Below are 19,338 nucleotides of genomic sequence, written 5' to 3'. Positions count from 1 at the left end.
TTTTGCATTATTATCTCTTCGAGAGGACACTTACCAAAGCCTGCAAGTTGTATGATGTCAATTTAACTATTTTTTTGGTTGTGCACCTCTAGAATGGTTAGAAATGATATAATGGTTACATCCCAGATTTCTGAATCTGAGTGTTGTTGCAAAGGATCCAAATTTGTCCTCGCCGTTCTCTGAAAAAGTGTTGGCTCTTGAGGTATAATGCTCAATTTAGATATCAAATAATTAAACCCTAGTTGGCAGATATCTACTCCATCAATCATTATCCTTCCAGCTGATGGCTCTACCACCCTGAAAACAGCTTGGATGAGTGTAGATTTTCCACTCCTTGTCCTGCCGACAACTCCTATTTTTTTCTCTCCTAGGAAGATGTAGCTGATTCCTTTGAGAACCATAGGAAGCCCGGTGTTATGCCGAACATGGAGGTCATCTAGCTGCATTGTTTCGTAGTTCGGCCAGTCTTCTTCTGCTCTGCAGTTCTCTCTTACCAGAGGGGCCTCACTTGGTATGTTGGAAAACTGCAGTATTCTTTCTACACAGATCATCTTGTTCTCTACATTGCAGAGATTCCATATGACCCAACCCTGTGGTACATTTAAATTCTGACCATAGCTAGCAGCAAATCCTGAAAACCCCATTAAATTAGTCAGAATCTTTGACAGCATGTATCTCACCATCTGAATGCATGTTACTGGATAAAGCTTACTGGGATCAATAGCATTCCTTGGCACTGGCACTAAGATGATTGGTACAATGAAAAAGATAAGGTTGAAAAGGAAACTGATGCGAAAACACAGCCATTTCATGGTTGCAGAACTGTAAAAGGTAATGCAAATATTGTTATTGATCGAGCCAAAGTTCCCTCATAGTGATCTTCCAGGTGGATTGCCAATGTTGATCGTTCAATGTGATAGCACACCCGAGTATCAATGTTAGCTGTTGGGATGCGATCTACTATGTCTAAACTAATTATACACCAAAAGTTATACGATTTAAAGACCCCTAGCCTATACTCAAGTGGTCAAAAATTAGATAGTTTAAATAACAAGAAACAATACATGTTCTCTAACCATTTGATGCATAGGTTAGGGATCTCTAGGTCGCGTGATCTTTGATGTGTGAGTAGTTTAGAGGTAGTAGATTACACCCAACAATTTGTATTGACACTCAAGTGTCCTATCACATTGAATGATTGACATTGACAATCCACTTGAAAATCCTAAGAAGGGTTGAGGTGTGAACTAGGTGCACAACTTGCAAATAGTTTTTTGACCTGAAGGTAGAACACTGTGCTGCATTTTGAGGATCACTAAATTTGGAGCCAAATCCATGTATTGACCATGGTACCTTGGGCTATGTCCTTGATAGGAGCATATTGGTTTACTGTGTCAAATGCGCGTAAAGGTCATGTTATTAAACAAGAGAGCCATCATTTATAATCGTGTCGATACCAAGATAGAGATGTTTATACATGGAAGTCTTGGGGTCCATGCATTTTTTTTTTTGAGAATAACTAATTTGATTAGTCAAAATTATTATATTAAATAATTTAATATTTCGTAAAAAGATTTTTCGTGCTAATAATTTTACCTAGATGTGTGTGACATAATTTGGGATCCTGATAGGCCATGAGATGGCATGACTAGGGGTTTAACAGTGCTCACACTCTCAATAGTCATGCAAAAATACTAGAATGATAGGAGAACAAATTGCAATAATAAAGCTTGCGTACGAACTAAGAGGCCATTGATATCATTCTATTCATTGAGAGTTCAATAATGCCACCATTTCTTATATTGGGCCATGTTTCTATTGTGCAACATAGCATATCTGAAGAGGCAAGCTATTAGTGATGTAAGGAACCTGAGTTGACATACCCTAATAACGTGTCTAATATATGTGACCTACCTGCAATGACTGATTATAACTAAATTCTGATTAATCTTCTCTCAGTAATTAATTAGATCAAATAAATCTTATTAAAGAATTAGTTATAATTCAACTCCGGAATCACCTCATGGCTTGGTGAAATTTTTTAAACCCCATAATTATCTCTTTGTATTCAGAGAAATTACAAACAAGATTCTAGACTGCATATATTTAGGTTGGATCGCCATGTTCATCCGGGTTTCATTTGCTCATCAAATTGCCTAGTTGGCCCCAATGTTAGCAAAAGAATCAAAGGCAAATTGAAAGCCCAGCAATGCATCGTAGCCAAAGATCATTTATATATATAATATATATATATATATATATATATATATATATATATATATATATATATATATATATATATATATATATATAACATTGACATAATATTGATGATATATTGATATATCATTTTTTCTGCTAAATTAAAAGGTATTTTTGTCTTTAACTTTCAACCCATGATCACTATCCTGAGGTGATCTTGAATTTCCGACCTTAAAGACGAATATTCCATCACCGAATTGGACAGTGATTTGAGGAGTGAAGGTGATTTAGGATTACCGCCACGTAGGATCACCGTGGTGCAACCAAATACGATGATTTTATCACTTCCATCCATATCATTCTTGATTTTGGGACGATCACTCCATACCAAATGCCTCCTTACGAAGAAAACTTTGTATATAAGAATCAAAACACTAACCAAAAATATGACATGGTGAAGTTGACAGGGGAAACACGGAAGGGGTGCTCGGACAGGATGGTCTAATCTTCCCACGTGTGGAATCCCATGCCACTCGTGTTACGTCTCGCTAATTTTAGTATAAACGAATTCCGGCTCATCCCCTCTCCCCCTCTCTCTCTCTCGTCCCCCTCCATTCGGAAGAGGGGTTTGAGCCTTGGAGGCCTCTCCGAAGCGTTCCCTCTCTCGAGGTTGCGTGCCTTCGGCGGTTATCCTCGCTATTGCGCCCCAACGGCCAACCTTTTAGGTCGGATTTCTCCAACTTATCTTAGCTAGAAAGAGATCGTCGATCAGATTGGGTCCAAATTGGGGGAAAACCTAGGTTTTGGTCGTGATTTGTTAGGCGATTTCCATCATGTCTTTTATTCTTATTCGGATTTAAAGATTCTTTTAGATCATGTAGGGTTTGTTGGAGTAATTCATCCACTTCTTGTTTATTTCATTAGTTTTTTTTGGTCTCTATATCTCTTCGGATTCGAGATTCCGGAACAAGATTCTCTGTGATATTTTTGGTTGCTAAATTTTTTTTTTCTGCCATCAAAAATTGAGGGTTTCCTTGGGAGATTTAGGGTTTTCAATTTTGATCGCTCCCAATTATAGAAAAAGATCAATTTTTTTATTAGAAAGCGAGCAAAAAAATACAGGATTGGAGTGGCTTTTCCATTGGATTTCTTTTTCCTTTCTTGGTGAATTTGGGGTTTTGTGTAGGGGAGGATGGCCCTAAATTCCACACCTAAGTCCTCCTTCACCATCCCAACCCATTCCGAGAATAATATTTGGTTAGACTGGGAGATCAATGGTATTTCTGGTTATGAAGGAAATAATGGGTGGTCTGATGGTGATGATTCATATGATCCAGTCGACCTGTTGCCAGCTGATCCTTTTGGGATGGACAGCGATACCTTCACTGCTGTAATCGCAGGAATTTTTGAAAATTGTGAGCTGGGTGATGAGGAATTTTTTGTGGGCTGTGATTATGTTTGGAATTGTTCCTTGATGGATTCTTCAGGATCCCGGTTGAATTCTGATGATGAATATGATGGTTGGGAAGAGGTGAGCTTCTCAGAGTTTTATAGTTATGAATCCACTGTGGGGGAACTCATGTCCAGCTTGGACGTTGAGGAGGCTTTCAACTCTAGCAGGGCTGATGTAGCTGACTTTGGTGGAGAGGAGCACTCTCCTCATGAGGGTTTGGTTCTTGCTCTTGGGCACTTAGGGGTTCAGGATCTCCTCTCCGTTGAAATGGTGTGCAGATCTTTTCGTTTTGCTGTTCGAAATGATCCACTTCTGTGGAGATGCATCCACATTGATTCACAGTTGAGTGAGAGGATCACTGATGTTGCTCTACTGCAGTTGACGCATAGAGCTCAGGGAAATTTGCAGTGCCTGAGCCTCATGGGGTGCTCGAGGATCACAGATGATGGATTAAGGTGCGTGCTTCAAAGCAACCCAAGGCTCACTAAGGTAAGTTGCTGAATGCCATTTATTGCGGTGAAGCAAGTTCTTGCTTTAAATCATTTATGCTTGTATTTCTTTTACTATCGCTTTGTGTTATCATTGGATGGCTGTTTCCTTGAAGCGCATTGTTGGATTTGTACATGCGGCCTTGCAGTATCTTTTATGATGTTTCAGCTTCTTGTTCTTATTAATTTAGTCATGAGTTGAGTAAATTAATCCTAAGTTTCTTATTCTTTCCTAACCTAGAGAAAGTTGGAAACCAATGATATATTATTTGATTAATATATAATGTGATAAAAGAAATTTTATAATAATGCTTGTTTAATGAAAAAATGTCATTAGCTACGAGTTAAATTTTTATGTATTGTTAATATCCAATTCATATCCTTAACTGTTTAGAACAAACTTGTATACAAATCTAAGCATCCTATTGATAACCATATCCAAATTCATATCCACCAAATAAAACAGACAAAAATATGGATATACTAATATTCAATTCATTTCTTTCCCATGTCCAATTCATATCCTTAACTGTTTAGAGCAAATATGAATACAAATTTTAGCATCCTATTGATATTCATATCCACCAAATGAAACAGATAAAAATATGGATATACTGATGTTCAATTCATTTTTTCCCACTTCAATGTCTAGAGAAAAAAAATGACAGAAAAGGTATTGTGTGTAAAATGTTTCAGATCTATGGTGTTTCATGGCTAAACTTTTGCACCATATCTAAATTTACAAGCTTCTTAAACAGTTGCTAAGAAAGGTGGTTTCTTGACCCAAGCATATCAAGATATATATATACCAACTTATATTGAAACATTTTCAACTCTCAAGCACTTTGTCATTATTACAACATAACTGCACATGTATTAATTAAGCCTTGTTCATAATTAATTGAAAATTGTTTCACTTCCAATCTGTCATTCAGACATTACAATTGATGGATAATTCATGAATTTTGAAATCTTTCTTTGAAATATTATCGAATTCCTCAATTTTATCAACAGGGTCCTCAATTTTTTCTTCACAATTTTTTTGATGAGCAAAACTTTAGCTTCTGCACTATATTTTTGACATATTATAGTTTGGCCCTTTGATATGTCACTTTACTATCTAATTTTGTGGCTATGGCAATGATTCCACATATTTGATATTTAATGCATCTTAGTTTTGTGACTTTCTGTGCGTCTGTATGTGTAGGTGTAGGTGTAGGTTTTTGTGTGCATAGATATGCACATAAAGATTTATTCAATGTGCTTGTTTGCATGCATACGTGGGTTCATTCATGTGCTTTCTTGTAGTGCTTGTTTTGTGTGCTTGTGTGCATTCCTCCTTTCTTCCCTTCTTTTTATTTTCTAATTTAAGCTATTTCCAAGTAGCTGGAAAAAGGCTGGATTCTTATGGATTTTATTTTACTTATTTATATTTAATTAATGAAAATTTTCTCAATCTAATACTTTGTCAAATGAAAAAAATGTATCTAGTTGTGTGAATTTGCATGCTCATGTTTGTGTTTCAGTGGATGTGGTGGAATCACAGGTTTATGTGCAAGCACATAAATAGTTATTTGAGCATGCTGCATTTGTTGGCGTTGGTGCATATGCTCTCACATAATGTTAGTAATATGCTGAATGCCTTCAATCAAGATTTACCTTTACTGGTAGTCTGGTACCTTACCACTGTGGTATGGACCAGTACACTGCGGTACTGAACCTACAAACATATGCCTCCATGTGATGCCGCACTTGAAAATTAGGGTACTGTAGGTGCGTGCATCGATCACTATCCGATATGGCTGGTATAGACTAGTAAGCACTGATATTTAGGTGTTCTTTAGCATCACTTTCATTTTTCTTATTTTGATAAATAGAAAAATAAAATTTTTATCTCTCTCTTATTTTTAATTTTTTTAAAAAATAAACATGTTTGGTATATTCAATTATTTTTAAGAACATAAATATGATAATGGTTGTGAGGCAGTGGTAGTGGTGGGGGCACTAACCTTGTGGTGGTGGCAGCAATAATGCTGGTGGTGTCGTAGAGGCTATAGTGGCAGTGACAACAAAAGCGGTAGTAGCGGCGATGATGGAGGTAATGGTGGTAGTGTAGATGGAGGTAGTGGTGGAAACGATGGCAGTGGTAATGATAGCGGTGGCAGTGATAGTAGAGATGACAACGATGACAGTGGTCGTGATAGCGGCGACCATGGAGGTGATGCTGGTGGTGGTAAAAGACGTGAAATTTTTATTTATAAAAATAATGAAAGTAATAATTTTTTACTTTTATTTTTCTATAAATAATAAAAATAGTTTTTGAAAAATAGGAAAATAAAAATATTAGTATCAAACATGTTTTTTGTCTTGGTTTTTGTAATTTTGTTTTTAAGAAATAAAAAATAGGAAATTAAAGAGATGCCAAACAAGCCTTTAAAACTTTGCCTTCAATGTTGTCCTGTAGTCATTTATGTTACAGGCATTGCCTTTTGGGATGTTCTTTTGGCATAAGGTGTTTTTTTTTCAACACTCAAAAGCTAGAATTGTTTCCTAAATTCTTGGTGGATGCTGATGGGCAGATCAGATCATATTAAACTTCATCTTTGTATGAGAGCATCATGCTTGTCATAGTTGTAACTCATCTTTTTTGGTGTCCAAATTGGATGTTTAGATGTAGACTAATGACTTTGTATATCCTCTGGGTGATTTACTAGAGACTTAATCAATTTATTTAGTATAGCACCTGCAGGGTTTACAAATCCAACATTGTATATATGTATTTGCATATGTGTGTGTGTGTGTGTGTGTGATCTTTGTAACTTAAATTAATGAATTTTGGTGTCCAAATTGGATTTTAGATGTCAATTGATGACTCAGTAAATTCTGTGGGTGCTTTATTAGTGATTAAGCTGATCCTATACTCTGATATATTACCGCAAATGTTTCTCTTGAATCATATATTTACATAGAGGGGTCTGTTCATAATCAGTGCACACATCTTTATTACAAAACAAAAATTGCAACCAGGAGGCTTTTGAGTGTTCCAGAAATTTTGAATATGGATAAAAAACATTAGTTCTAGTACTTGTAGTAGTACTTGATCTGTCTTTACCTTTTTTATGATATCTCTATTTAATTGATCTGTCTTTTTTTTAATAAATGAAGGGATATTACCTCTTTGCGTTTTGTTAATGCAGATTAGCGTACCTGGATGTGTGATGCTCACTGTTGAGGCTCTCATCGACAACTTAAAGGCTTTGAAGTCGTCAGGTGTGTTGAGTTTAAAGCAACTAGAACTTGGTAGGCTTTTCAAAATAACAAACAAGCACTATGAAGAACTGAAGACATTATTAGGTGTAGACCAACTCCAGCATCCTGAAATTCCGAAGCCTCGGTACTACCACAATGGAGACTCTTTTTTGTCGTGTGATGATGAGCGAGCTATGGATATTGATATCTGTCCAATATGTCTGAAGCTAAAGCTTGTTTATGACTGCCCCACACAAAAGTGCCAAGAAAAAGGGCGTGAGCAATGTAGGGCTTGTGATGTTTGCATTGCTAGATGTGTACAGTGTGGACGTTGCATCAAGAACAATAAGTATATGGAGACATTTTGTTTTGAATATCTTTGTTCAGCTTGTTGGATGCAGCCAGTCCAGTGTCAAGAGATAATGAAGGGAATAGCCTGTTGAGACACATTGCATTATCAAGTCATTTGGCATGTTGGATTGTTTCTTATTGAAAGATTTCACTCATCGGGTAGTGCTAGCATGTCATTGTGGCAGCAAGAAAATTGGACTGGCGTTGCTAGATTTGAATTTGGTCATGAGCATGTGTGGCCATGGATTGGTAGCTGGTTGCTTCATTCACTGTTCTTCTTGGTCGTTTGTTGTTGTTAGAATGGGTAGGTATCTTAGTTATTGAGAACTTCACATTATCAATAAATCTTACTGTAGAAGTCTCGATTCAAATATTTGTCTATGCAAATTCTCAGTCTATCATAATATGCCAAGATAATGTGAGACTTGTTGATTTACTTTATGTTGTTTGGAGTTTATTGGTTATTTATGCTCTTTTTTTTAAAAAAAAAGCTTACTTTTCTTTAGCCTGTGGTGGGGGACAGAAACCAGGTAAAAGTGAAGATCTAGTTCAGGTCTAGTATCTTGGGTGGTTGACATACCACCCAGCAAATTAAGTGGAGCAAGGTGTGCATGTATTCCATTTATGTGAGTAATTATTGGAAAAGAGTGGATGAGGAAGAGGAGCTGCACATCCATTGTTTTTGTAACTAGGAGCTCCAAGCAGTTGAATACTGAAGCCTCCTCTTCATTTGGTTTGTGTTCTCATAACAGCTCAGCGTTCAGACATTGATCGCCTAAAGTGGGCTTGCATGAGGATTTTATGCATTGATGTATGAAAATTCAGATGTTCTGGACAGCTTTTGTGCACCAAACTACACCAGAATCAACGCACAGAATCATTCCCTTGAAGTTACATATACGCAAGGCTTTGATGCAACAGTGGTTGTGCCTGGATTTTGAAGAGCAACTGTGGATGCAACTTGGAGTTTCATGATTAGTTTTATTGAGAGTAAAGTGAGAAGCCATGCTTCTCAACCATGCTTCCTCTTGTAATCTTCATGTCTGGCCTAATGGAGAAAAAGAGGGAATTGGAGACTGGTTTAGACTGGTCTAACTGTAATTTGAAAGACCTGATCAACAATGAAATGGGAAGCATGGTATTGGTCATAAAATAGAGTTGTCATTGGATGCCACACATTCATGCATAGTTTGTTGTGCAACTATATATACAAACATGTCTTTGTGTCCATCAGTATTTTTTTGATTATAAAAGAAAAAAAAAATCGAGTGTTGAAACTGTAAACCATCTTCTTCCACCAAATCTTTATCCATTTCATTTGTGATACTCTTTTTTAAACACATTTGTTGTGATTTAATATTTATATTGACCTTGATTATTAATTGTATAATGTTTTACATTGTTCTTGATTTTTGATTGCCTGGATGTTTATGTAACAGAAGTAATAGTTGAATGGATACCTTCTTCTACATATAATATTTTATATTTATATTTTTTTTTTAATTTCACAATTCATGAGGTAGCATTTTGGATGTCTTAGATAATCCAAAAAAATCCAAAGGCATGACAAAATAACATTTTAAATATGTGATTTCCGCCCGAAATCTGACCTCATATCCTATCTTTTAAGGATCCAGCTTGTGTACTGCATAGATTTGCATTTGGATTTGAATCTCACAAATCTACTTTGGATTTGGGAATGGATATGCCCAAACCCGATCTGTTAACACCCTTAAACACAGCCTATCATCTGGGTACAAATATGCAAGCAGCCAACAAGAAATGTAAACCTTCTGTGAGCATACTGTTTATTTGTCTGTGTTCGTTCATTTACTTTCTTTTGAGAAAAGACATTCATATATGATGTGGGAAACTGTCAAGATTGTCTTGACGACTTTAACAGGTCAATTTATGATGGTTATATAGCAAGTCTTATTTTGTTGGTATGAATTCTTACATGTGAAATTCCCCTGTAATTATCAAGTGAAAGGGAGGAAATTTAGTTTATCCAAAAGGGAACTTGATAGCTTGTCCCTCCATGGACTATTATATTTATGATCATAATAAATATTATAATGATTGACTGGTATAATGTTTATAATAACTATTATACATCTTAAAATATATATTTTAAAATGTTTAATATTAAAATGTTCATAGGAATAATAAATGTTATGATGATGTTATAATGGAAAAATGGATAATAACAAAAAAAACTACAAATGTATACCCTGTTACACCTAGAATATAACTGCAGAGTGTCATGATATATAATGTTCATATGTCGGCGTTTACTCTTCTATTTCATTCCATATGTCCTCATTTATGACAATGAGATTTCACCATATACTGACTAAAATATCTCCAAGATTATCAAAGATTTCCACTTCATTATTTTCTTTTTGACTGGAGTTGTATTTAGTCGGGTTGTACATGTTATTAAGAAGGAAAACAAACAATAACAAGTGAAGGAAATAAGTGAAAAAGGGAGTCTAGCACCCTTTGCACCTAGAGTAAGACTCCACGCTGCATAAAGGTCTCATGTTCATGCTATTAGGATTTCTCTTCTAATTTTATTGGATATTTCTTATTTAAGACAACGAGATTTTCTATTTATTGATTGCAATAGTATCAGAGAAAAATTTGTAGAAGATTCTCATTTCATTGTTCTCTTTGTTAGCCAATCCTATATGAAGTCCTCCATTCTTCAAAAGAAGAAAGGGAAAGAACAAAGGAAAGAAATTTCAAAATAGAGGTATGGCCCATCACTGCTAGAAGGGAGAAAAGGCGAAACCCTAATCTTCTCCTCCATGCATCTAGTGTTATGACAAAAAAAATAACCTTAAAGATTAAGGTATCCAAGTCTGTTCCACATTGTTGGATAATTTTCCTATGTTCTAGTCTCATCAATATTTTTGTATCGCTATTCATGATCTATAGGATAAATATAGTGATGGGTGACTTTGATGAATCTATAAGGGGTTACTTGCACACATCCGCAACCATGTACACCTTGGTTAGGAGCACCTAATCTGCTTTTGGATGCATCCAAATATAAGGAGATTCAAAATATGCTGTGGTTGTGGATTAAAGGTACCAATGACTATAACATGATAAGAGAACCATTTTTAATTTCTTGCATATGGGTGTTTCCATCAAGCCGATGAGCTGCTTTTACCATTATCATACCTATTGGTTGTTTCTCATAGAGCTATGCAACTTTGTGGACATGTGTTAGCTTAAAGGTATTATTAGAATCATCTTGTAACATATGTATAGTCTACAATAGATGGAGGGCGATCTTGAAATAAGATTGTTTAAGTCGTAAGATAGCTGCTAGAAAGTCGCACTATAGTAAGGTGGAGTCACACTACCAAAGAGATACTCAAAGAAAGCTTTAAAATTCAATAATAGTCATTATATGCCAAAAGAGAGGGTTATATGTTGCTGTTTTGAAGGGGAGAGGGACACTATTTATAGTGTTCTAGGTCTCTTATAATGATTAGATATTTTTCGTGCCCCTATAATTCAAATGAGACATATTATTTTGCAATTAAGTCATCTACAAAAAGTCTTCACATCTAAGGGCATTCTAGAAGTGAAAATAGATATGATGGCTAGGTTTGTATTGTCAAATACATCGGATTGCATCCTAGCTACAATATAATTTATTCTAAGTTGACTTGGATACAAATTGAGATTGGTAACGGATTTGTACTGTCAAAATGAGTCTAACAATATACTAACAATTGTCAGATTTTATTTTAGGATCTATATTTTTGCTATCAAATTAAAAACTCGGACTGCATAGTACAAGTTGAGGTTTTCATCCATAATTTTGTCATCCGACCTTTGATTGGTATTAATGTTGTTTTAAAATTTTACTTGGCAGATATGCTGAAAGTTGTTTCACTTTGAGATGTCTATCTTAAATGCTATATTTAGTGAATTTTTGAAATTTATGGTTCCTAAACTTTTTCCACCACTGCAAAAGTTGAGCTCAATAGGTATCAAAGAATATTTACCATGTCTAATAGTCTCATGTATAGCCACCAATTTTTAGCTCTTTGAATGTTGCCTATGATGCTTTGGTATTGCTTCTTTGCCTTGGCATGATTTTTGAGGCAGAGACATTTTTGTCCAATATTATTTGACACCCTTGAAACCAAACAATATAGCAAGTGATAGCCAAAAAGAAAAATAATAAAAAAAAGGTGGTGCAGGGGATTTGTAAGGGTAAAGCATCGAGACACTACTTTTTTTTATGATTTTGTTTCAATTGAAGATCTCTGCCACTAATATGTGACAATTAAAATTCTTGTTCTATCTATATATTAAAAAAAAACTTTTTCCAACGTTTTTTAGAGCCTTTACCAATACTTTCTGCCGACGCTTTTAAAAGCATTGCAAAAGTATCAGCAAGTAGGGAGTGGAAATATTTTTTATGATGTTTTTTGAAAGCGTCGGCAAAAATCTTTGCTACCGTGGTTATTACTATATTTCCAAGGATCAACATGACCGAAACTCCTCTAAGACTTTTCTTGATCATAATGCCATTCATGGAAGAGAAAACAATGGAAAAATAAAAAACACAAACTCATAAAAATCAAATGCCTTACTCGAAGTATGGTGCCATGATCTGTGTGCCTTGGACTAATCAGCCAAATATTTTCTCAGAGGAACAATGTTTTCCTTTTTTTTTTTTTTTTTTTGCGACACGCAGCTCAAACAACAAACAACATAATTGTGTTATAATCGAATAAGAAACACAACATAATAAGACAGACAGCTCCCATCCAAAACAATCTATCTATTTCAATCGCTGCAAAACTCTTTGGAAAGATCGCGCGTTCTCTCTTCGGCGTGAAAGAATGAACTCGAAGAGCCATGAACTATGCGAACCAGTTCCGATAAGAACAGCGCATGCCGTCTGCTCCCGCGACCGGCGCCGACGCTGGCGCCGAGAAACCCGGATGCGCACATCTCGAAACCGAACCAAAATCCTCGGCTGGATCGGAGGTCGCCGCTTCACCACCACCGGCGCTCGCCGGCACGACGGCAAGCTTATTCGCCTGATCTGGAGCCTCCATCCGACGGACCGCGATCATCTTCCGCACCGCCTCGAGCCTCGACCCCAGGATCCGTCCCAGCGCTGTCAGCTTCTCCTCGTCGTCGGGGAAGGGGATGCGGAGGCGTTCGGCCGCCTCCTCCGCCTTCTTCTTCGCCGCCGCCTTCGCCTCCGCCGCTTCGCCGGCGCCTTTCTTCTTGTCGGCGCCGGGGTTGGGGTTGTCGAGGGTGATCTGGTTCTTGGGGAGCTTCTTGTTGGCGGGGGCGTCGAGGTAGTGGCGGATGACGTCTTCGACCTTGGAGCGTTCGGGCGGCCAGGTGGTGGGTTCGGCGGCGTCGGAAGGGTAGCAGACGAGGGCGAGCTCGACGTCGCAGAGGGTGGCGAGCTCGGACGCCTTCTTGCAGAGGGACTTCGTCCGATTCTTGACGGATAGCCGGAGGGCTTTCTCGCTTCGGCCGTCGCCTGTGCCACCGGTGGCACCGCCCTTGCCTCGGAAAGGAGCCATCGCCGGTCGGAAACTCTCGCTCGCCCGCTCAGGAAGAAAGGAAGAAGGCGGGGGACTCTTAACGAGGGAAGAGTGGCTCCCCTCCCGCGTATTTATAGGCGTTTGTCTAACGACGGTTGCGATTTGCGTCACCTTGTTTGTAAAGAGTCCTGCTGGAAGTACACTTACGTCTTATGTTTTCTAAATCTATTCCTACTCAATTTTATTTTTTTTCAAAATTAGATAATTCTAAATATATTTTACACCCTACATTAACATACAAAAGAAAAAAATCTTGACCACTTCTGCATGCATGCATTATAAGAATTATTCTTTTACAAAGATCTATGGTTAAAAATATCTAGTGAGCTGCCTCTTCGAGATGGGAGAGATACTAATAAATTTTACAGTAACAATAATTTTAAAAAAACAAATTCAGAATCACGGAATATAGTTATCGGCAGCTTGACAATAAAATAATATCACTAATATATTATTTTTGATACTAAGAATTATTCTTTTGGTAATATCTATTTTTGGAGTATAAAGCTGATCATGGACCAGACTTGAATTTAGAAAATATTAAATTTTATATAGAACCAACCTGAAACTCAATTAAAAATTAGTAGAGTTTAGACTTGATCGGCTTTACTGGAGTATTGTAAAGTTAGCTACGTACCTTGTATCATTCTTTAGTAGCAGCTTTTTAATGATAGTGGGTATAAATTTTGTTACTAAAATATATTGTTAGGATCGAATTATTATAGTGTCACTGAGTATCCACTATTAAAAATATATCACTTACGAATTTGATGGGATTTAGTGGCAGTCTAATATATTGCTGCTTATAGATTTTATTAAGCAGTAAATGGTGAAACCAAGATTCTCTCCTCCTATAAGCCTCCTTCCTGCTATTCATCTTCTCCTCTTCAGCTTTCTATAACTCTATCTACTTTGACCAGGACTAGCGGCCACGCCGACAGCTAAAGAGCCCCTTTGTTCACCTTTTTTTTTTTTTTTTTTTCCCTCTGTCATCATGTTGTTTAATATCAAAGGTGATCTCCAAGGCCAAATATATGAAATTTTTAAATAATAATAATAATAAATTAACTTTCAGTTAAATATTGGCACCTCGCTGAAAAAAATTGACGCATTGTTGTTAGAGAATTTGTTATTTTAATGCATTATATTTGCTGAGTGGTAATGTTATTTTAACTAAATCAACATTGAAAATGTTATAGGATAATTATGATACTTGTCATATTGTCTGCTAAAGCGAAAAGCAACTGATAATAAATATTACTTCAACGATGGTCATGAGCATGTATAATGCAAGGAACCAGTTTACTTCGTGGACTCATTTGGTTTTTGGAAAAAAAAATTCTAACTCGAATGTTTAATTTTTATGTAAAGATAATTAATTTCTAGAAATATGATGTCTAGAAAAATGTTTTTGGCATGATTGGTTCATCACAAAAAAGTGGCACATTCCACTATAGTTTATATTTAGTTAAACATCTAATTTTCTGAGGAAAAAAATATGAAATATCTATTATACCCTTAATAAAAGAAACGATCTTATCTATAAATTTTGATGGCTTAAGAATATTTTTGGAGAAAAAAAGGATCCTAATTTTCAACTGATAGAAAAATAGCTTTTTCATGTCCTTCATAGATTTTTCTTTTCCATAAAATATAGAAATCTTATTCTCGAATACTATTTTTACATCGCTCTTTTGAAAACTCCAACTAAATAAGTGATTTTTTTATTTTTTGGTTGATTTTTTTTTTTGCGAACCAAACGAGTAGCAAAATTAAAGGGTCATGGTAAGCTACGCCCTTGATATAGACTATATAGTGAATTGGGTTTTGCTTTATGGACATGCCCTTTAAATTGTTTTGTAATGAAACCACCAAAATCTTTATAGCGACAATTATTTTATATCATTTTCTAACAATGAAGTGGTGATTCTATACCTAGATATCCCCAAACATCGGAAACTCTTGAAAAAAGATCGGGTTTTGCCTCAAGGATATTTAACTATTATTATTATTTCAGAAGATAGATCTACGAGGCAGTTTTTCATTTATCCCTTACAGACTCTGTGTCCTGCTTATATCATTGCCCATTAATTAGTAATTTCATGCCAACAAGTTAGATATAAATAATGTTCCATTTATGATATGCTATAAAAAAACTTTACTTTTATGGAGCTCATTACAACTTAAGAAGAACTTTAAGTAAGTTTATATCAAAATTATCGGCCACTAGAGGCTGCCCATAATATGCCATACACTCGCATGAGCACCATTTGTAAAATAAAATTTATTTTTCCCATGTTGTATATTCGCAACAATTTAACTGATTTGTAGTCGAACAACCATGCAGTGCAAATTTTGCATCTCTTCTTCTTCCTCTTCTTCTTCTTCTTCTTTTTCTCCTCTATCTTCATATTTCTTGTTAATGATCATTCCTAATTGTTCTCTTATTGACTTAATTCTTCCTTCCTCATTATTTTACTTTGTTATAACCAATAGAACTTGCAAACCTTGATGTCTTGTAAATTCATTTGAATTGAAGGAACAACTGTGAATTACAAACTAAGACTAGGTGCATCGAGAGGATTAATAATTATTGGTCAAACCTGTAGGTAAATTTTCACTCAATCTTCTTAGACCTTTAGAAATCAAAAGAGGTCCATTGTATGTGACCATCCTCCATACTTGAGTCCTGCTCTATTGCCTTGGGCCAAGAGCTACATTAGCACGTTGGGCAAATCAAAAGATAGAACTAAGAACTTCGAAAGTTGTTCTAGACTAGCATGTATAGGCATAATAGATTTACAAAAAATTGCCAAGAAAGAAGTGCCGATTGCTTTTAAATTTTTGAAATTGGAAAATTGTTCTCTCTATACATGCATGCAAGAAGTTGCTAATTCAAAATTGGGTGAAGATTTTTTACTAATAAATTTATATTCAAAATCATTCCCTTCAGAATTTTTTGCTCTATCAACGTGTTGGATTTCTAAATTCTTATAGAGACCTTCAGGAATTTCTTCTAGAGCCTGTTGAATAGCTTTTATAGATTTCTCCATTTCACCTATCATTCAATTATAGAATGGTAATTAAAAAGTCCATGGATGTTTTATTCAATAGTTCTAGAATGTTTAACAATCATATTACTTAGGTGTTCATTATATGATTTGTTGTCAAATACGCAAGCACGAGATGGTGCACAAATAAATGCCGATAAAATTTATATTGAACTTGATTTGGATAACAAAACATATGTGGAAAAGCAGAATTGGTCATTCAATCCCAAATAATGATTCCTGTCTGAATTAGCGGATTCAAGCCAACATGTGTTGATTTAGTTGGAGGAATTAATCATGCAAGTGCAACCACTCTTTTGGCTCATGACCACATTTTCATGAACAAATTAGAGCAAAACTTAGACAAGTTTTCCCAACCATGCTCTTACTCATTTTCTAACATTTTTGAGAAGGGTTCATCTTGCTGATCATGTACTTGCCAACGTAGTGTGCTTGGAGTAATTGCCCCCACAAAGCCTGACCATGTAAAAAAAAAAAGTGTTCTACTTCAAGTTCTACTTCAACCATATTTAAAAAAAAGAGAGAAGAGAGATTCTGAAACCAATCAAAAATGGAATATCTTCTTGTTACCAAGAAACTTCAAAGTTGGATCCTTTATAAGTTAAAAACTAATGCATTTCTCAAAGAAAAGGTTAAAAACTGATTCATTATTGTTGGAAGAAGGTGCCATGTAGATTACTTGGTTGACTAACAAATAATCCATTACAACATAAATGGAGAAAGAGGGTGGGGAGGAGGGGTGGCTAAAAGGAGGAAGGAGCACAGACAACACAAGCCAAGAGGAGGATGGCAGAGGAAACAGCATCCTCCTCCTCGCTCCCACCGAAGCAGCTTCTCTTGAACTTGCATGCCTTCCCTTTGTTGCATTGAAGCCTCACCCCCTCTTGCTTTGCCTCCTTTACCCTGGCTTCATTCTTTTCCCTCTTCTTCATGGATTCCTGCCTTCCAAGCTTACTAGACTCTACTTTGTACACCATCCTTCCTTCCCCTCAGACCAAATCTTAAAGGCAAGGTTGGTTTCTTGTGCATGGGGAGCAAGCTCACATGGTGCTCCCCTTTATAGAGGTCATGGGGGTGTGAAGAAGCTTTTGGGTTTCTCCATGGGGTTACATCATTGCCCCTTTGGCTTTGGATGAATTTAAGAATCCCCCAGCCCCAAAGCTTTCTCCCATAAAACATCTCCCTATGGTGTATTAATGGTTAATCATTCAATTTTAAGGTTCTAATATACTGAGCCCAATGGCAGGGTTCTTTTGGTGAATTGCCAGCTTCTTGCACTTTTGGAGGAGCAATTCATGTGCATGGCCATGTGAGATGGTGTTCATGTGGGCCTTAGCCTCCCACTTTTCCACATTTTCAGGCACCATCTGTTTATATCCTAAGTGCTTACTAATCTAATAGCTAATCATAGTTTATATCATTTCACAGCTTGTTTTTTATTTTTCATATGGATGTCTATCCAATAATAGACATTCGGTAGGCTTCATGTCTCGAGGCCATTTCTTCTACCAATGAAAGGAACATTTTATTATGATCATGATTTCTTTATCAAACATATTTCTTGTACCAATGAAAGGAGCTCAAGCCAGACATTCAAGTCTGAGTTCTGACTCGAGTTACATATATATATATATAAGGCCAGATTAACTCAATGAGTGACATCAAAATTTTTGATCTTGGTAGGTGTAATTGTTAAGCAAATTCACTGTAGTTTCGAGTGGACTCGAGGTGCATAAAGACATTGTGATGTACTTTCAAGTGGACAAGCCCTGACCTCTTGGCCTCTTTGCTGCTTCATGAATATAAAGAAGAAGATCCTACTCAAACTAAGAGATTCTGCTTTAAGTAAACTCACATGGAGATCAACCAATAAGAAAGAAAGGCACCTTTCTTTTGAAAACCGAATGGTTGTATTGTTTATGGCAAATGATTGAGTCTGGCCTAACCTAGGTCTTTAATACCACCACCATATGTTTGTAAGTACAGTATGGGGTATTTGTCTTTACAATAGCCTTGTACCTAACAGGGATACCCTCTCCTTTCCCTAGCTTTAGCTTGCTGCTGTCTCAGTATTAATTAATATACTCAACCGGCAGATCTGATCTTGTAATGCAGGACAAGTTATTTTTCGAAATGATTGCTAAATTAGAATATGTAAAAGAGTACTAGAATCGGTAGAGTAGTCTAGACATTAATCATAAAACTGAGATCATCTACATATCTGGCACTTGGTACTGCCTTGGTTTACAATCTAGAATCTCATCTAAAAAAGATAGTTAGAAGGTATTATTTGAATTTTTTAATTATTTTACTGTGTATTATTTGATGTTATGTTGGAATATTTTGCATATTTATAAAGAGAGTTCTCTACGAGTATGCAGCAAATGCCACGATTCTAGCTCGCAATTTTGGATTGACAGCATGACAAATATAATGCACGCCCTCCTGGTACCAGTGTTACTGAGTTTTTTTTGAGCAAACCATCAGATGAAAACAAGTAATAATGATAGCCATACTAGGTACAAGAAACATTACTTTAAACCTTGTGCCCAATTACCATCCCTATTTTGTTAGGTGACCTAAACAACCATGCCCTACCCTTTAGTTATTCAGACCGGAGCTGGTAATGACTTTGGCACTTCAAGTCCGGAAGCTCTGATGATTTAGCTTATAAAGGAGATGTGGATTTTCCAGATTTTGCTTGGAAGATTCTCTTATTGATGGTCATTCTCAATTCTCATAGAGTCATGTATAATTTTTAAAATTATATTTGACAAGAAGATAGGCAGCATCCATAACTAAAGTATTATAATCATTCAATCGTCAACTTTCCAAATTTTCATTATCAACCATAAGAGAAGGCAAAGTATATATAACATTCCATTTTCCACAATTATCCTTTGCCAGTGAGAGCTAGTAGAAATGGGCCT

At 36.1% G+C, this 19,338-nt stretch overlaps 2 protein-coding genes across 3 annotated transcripts; one reads left to right on the top strand and one right to left on the bottom strand.

Moving 5' to 3' along the window:
* Positions 1–2,742: 2,742 nt before the first annotated feature.
* Positions 2,743–9,027, top strand: LOC103715179 (F-box protein SKIP14-like). 2 transcript variants are annotated; one of them, XR_015970991.2, is made up of 3 exons: positions 2,774–4,144; positions 7,341–8,047; positions 8,250–9,027. XR_015970991.2 is itself a non-coding variant. In XM_008802720.4 (2 exons), the coding sequence occupies exons 1-2, from the start codon at positions 3,395–3,397 to the stop codon at positions 7,833–7,835; spliced, it is 1,245 nt and encodes a 414-aa protein (XP_008800942.3). In that variant the 5' UTR covers positions 2,743–3,394; the 3' UTR covers positions 7,836–8,184. The 2 variants fall into 2 exon arrangements, 1 of the variants encoding a protein (XP_008800942.3); XM_008802720.4 differs by lacking the exon at positions 8,250–9,027 and having other exon boundaries at positions 2,743–4,144; positions 7,341–8,184.
* Positions 9,028–12,231: 3,204 nt separating this feature from the next.
* On the bottom strand, positions 12,232–13,316 carry LOC103715216 (uncharacterized). The gene has a single exon (XM_008802779.3). The coding sequence runs from the start codon at positions 13,314–13,316 to the stop codon at positions 12,636–12,638; it is 681 nt and encodes a 226-aa protein (XP_008801001.3). The 3' UTR covers positions 12,232–12,635.
* Positions 13,317–19,338: the final 6,022 nt, after the last annotated feature.

Source organism: Phoenix dactylifera, chromosome 11 (assembly GCF_051530095.1).
Source record: "Phoenix dactylifera cultivar Ajwa chromosome 11, Ajwa_hap1_PhDact_Kaust_v1.1, whole genome shotgun sequence".
Lineage (NCBI taxonomy): Eukaryota > Viridiplantae > Streptophyta > Magnoliopsida > Arecales > Arecaceae > Phoenix > Phoenix dactylifera.
Note: the sequence above shows the minus strand (reverse complement) of the source record. Positions and strands in the feature narration are given on the sequence as shown.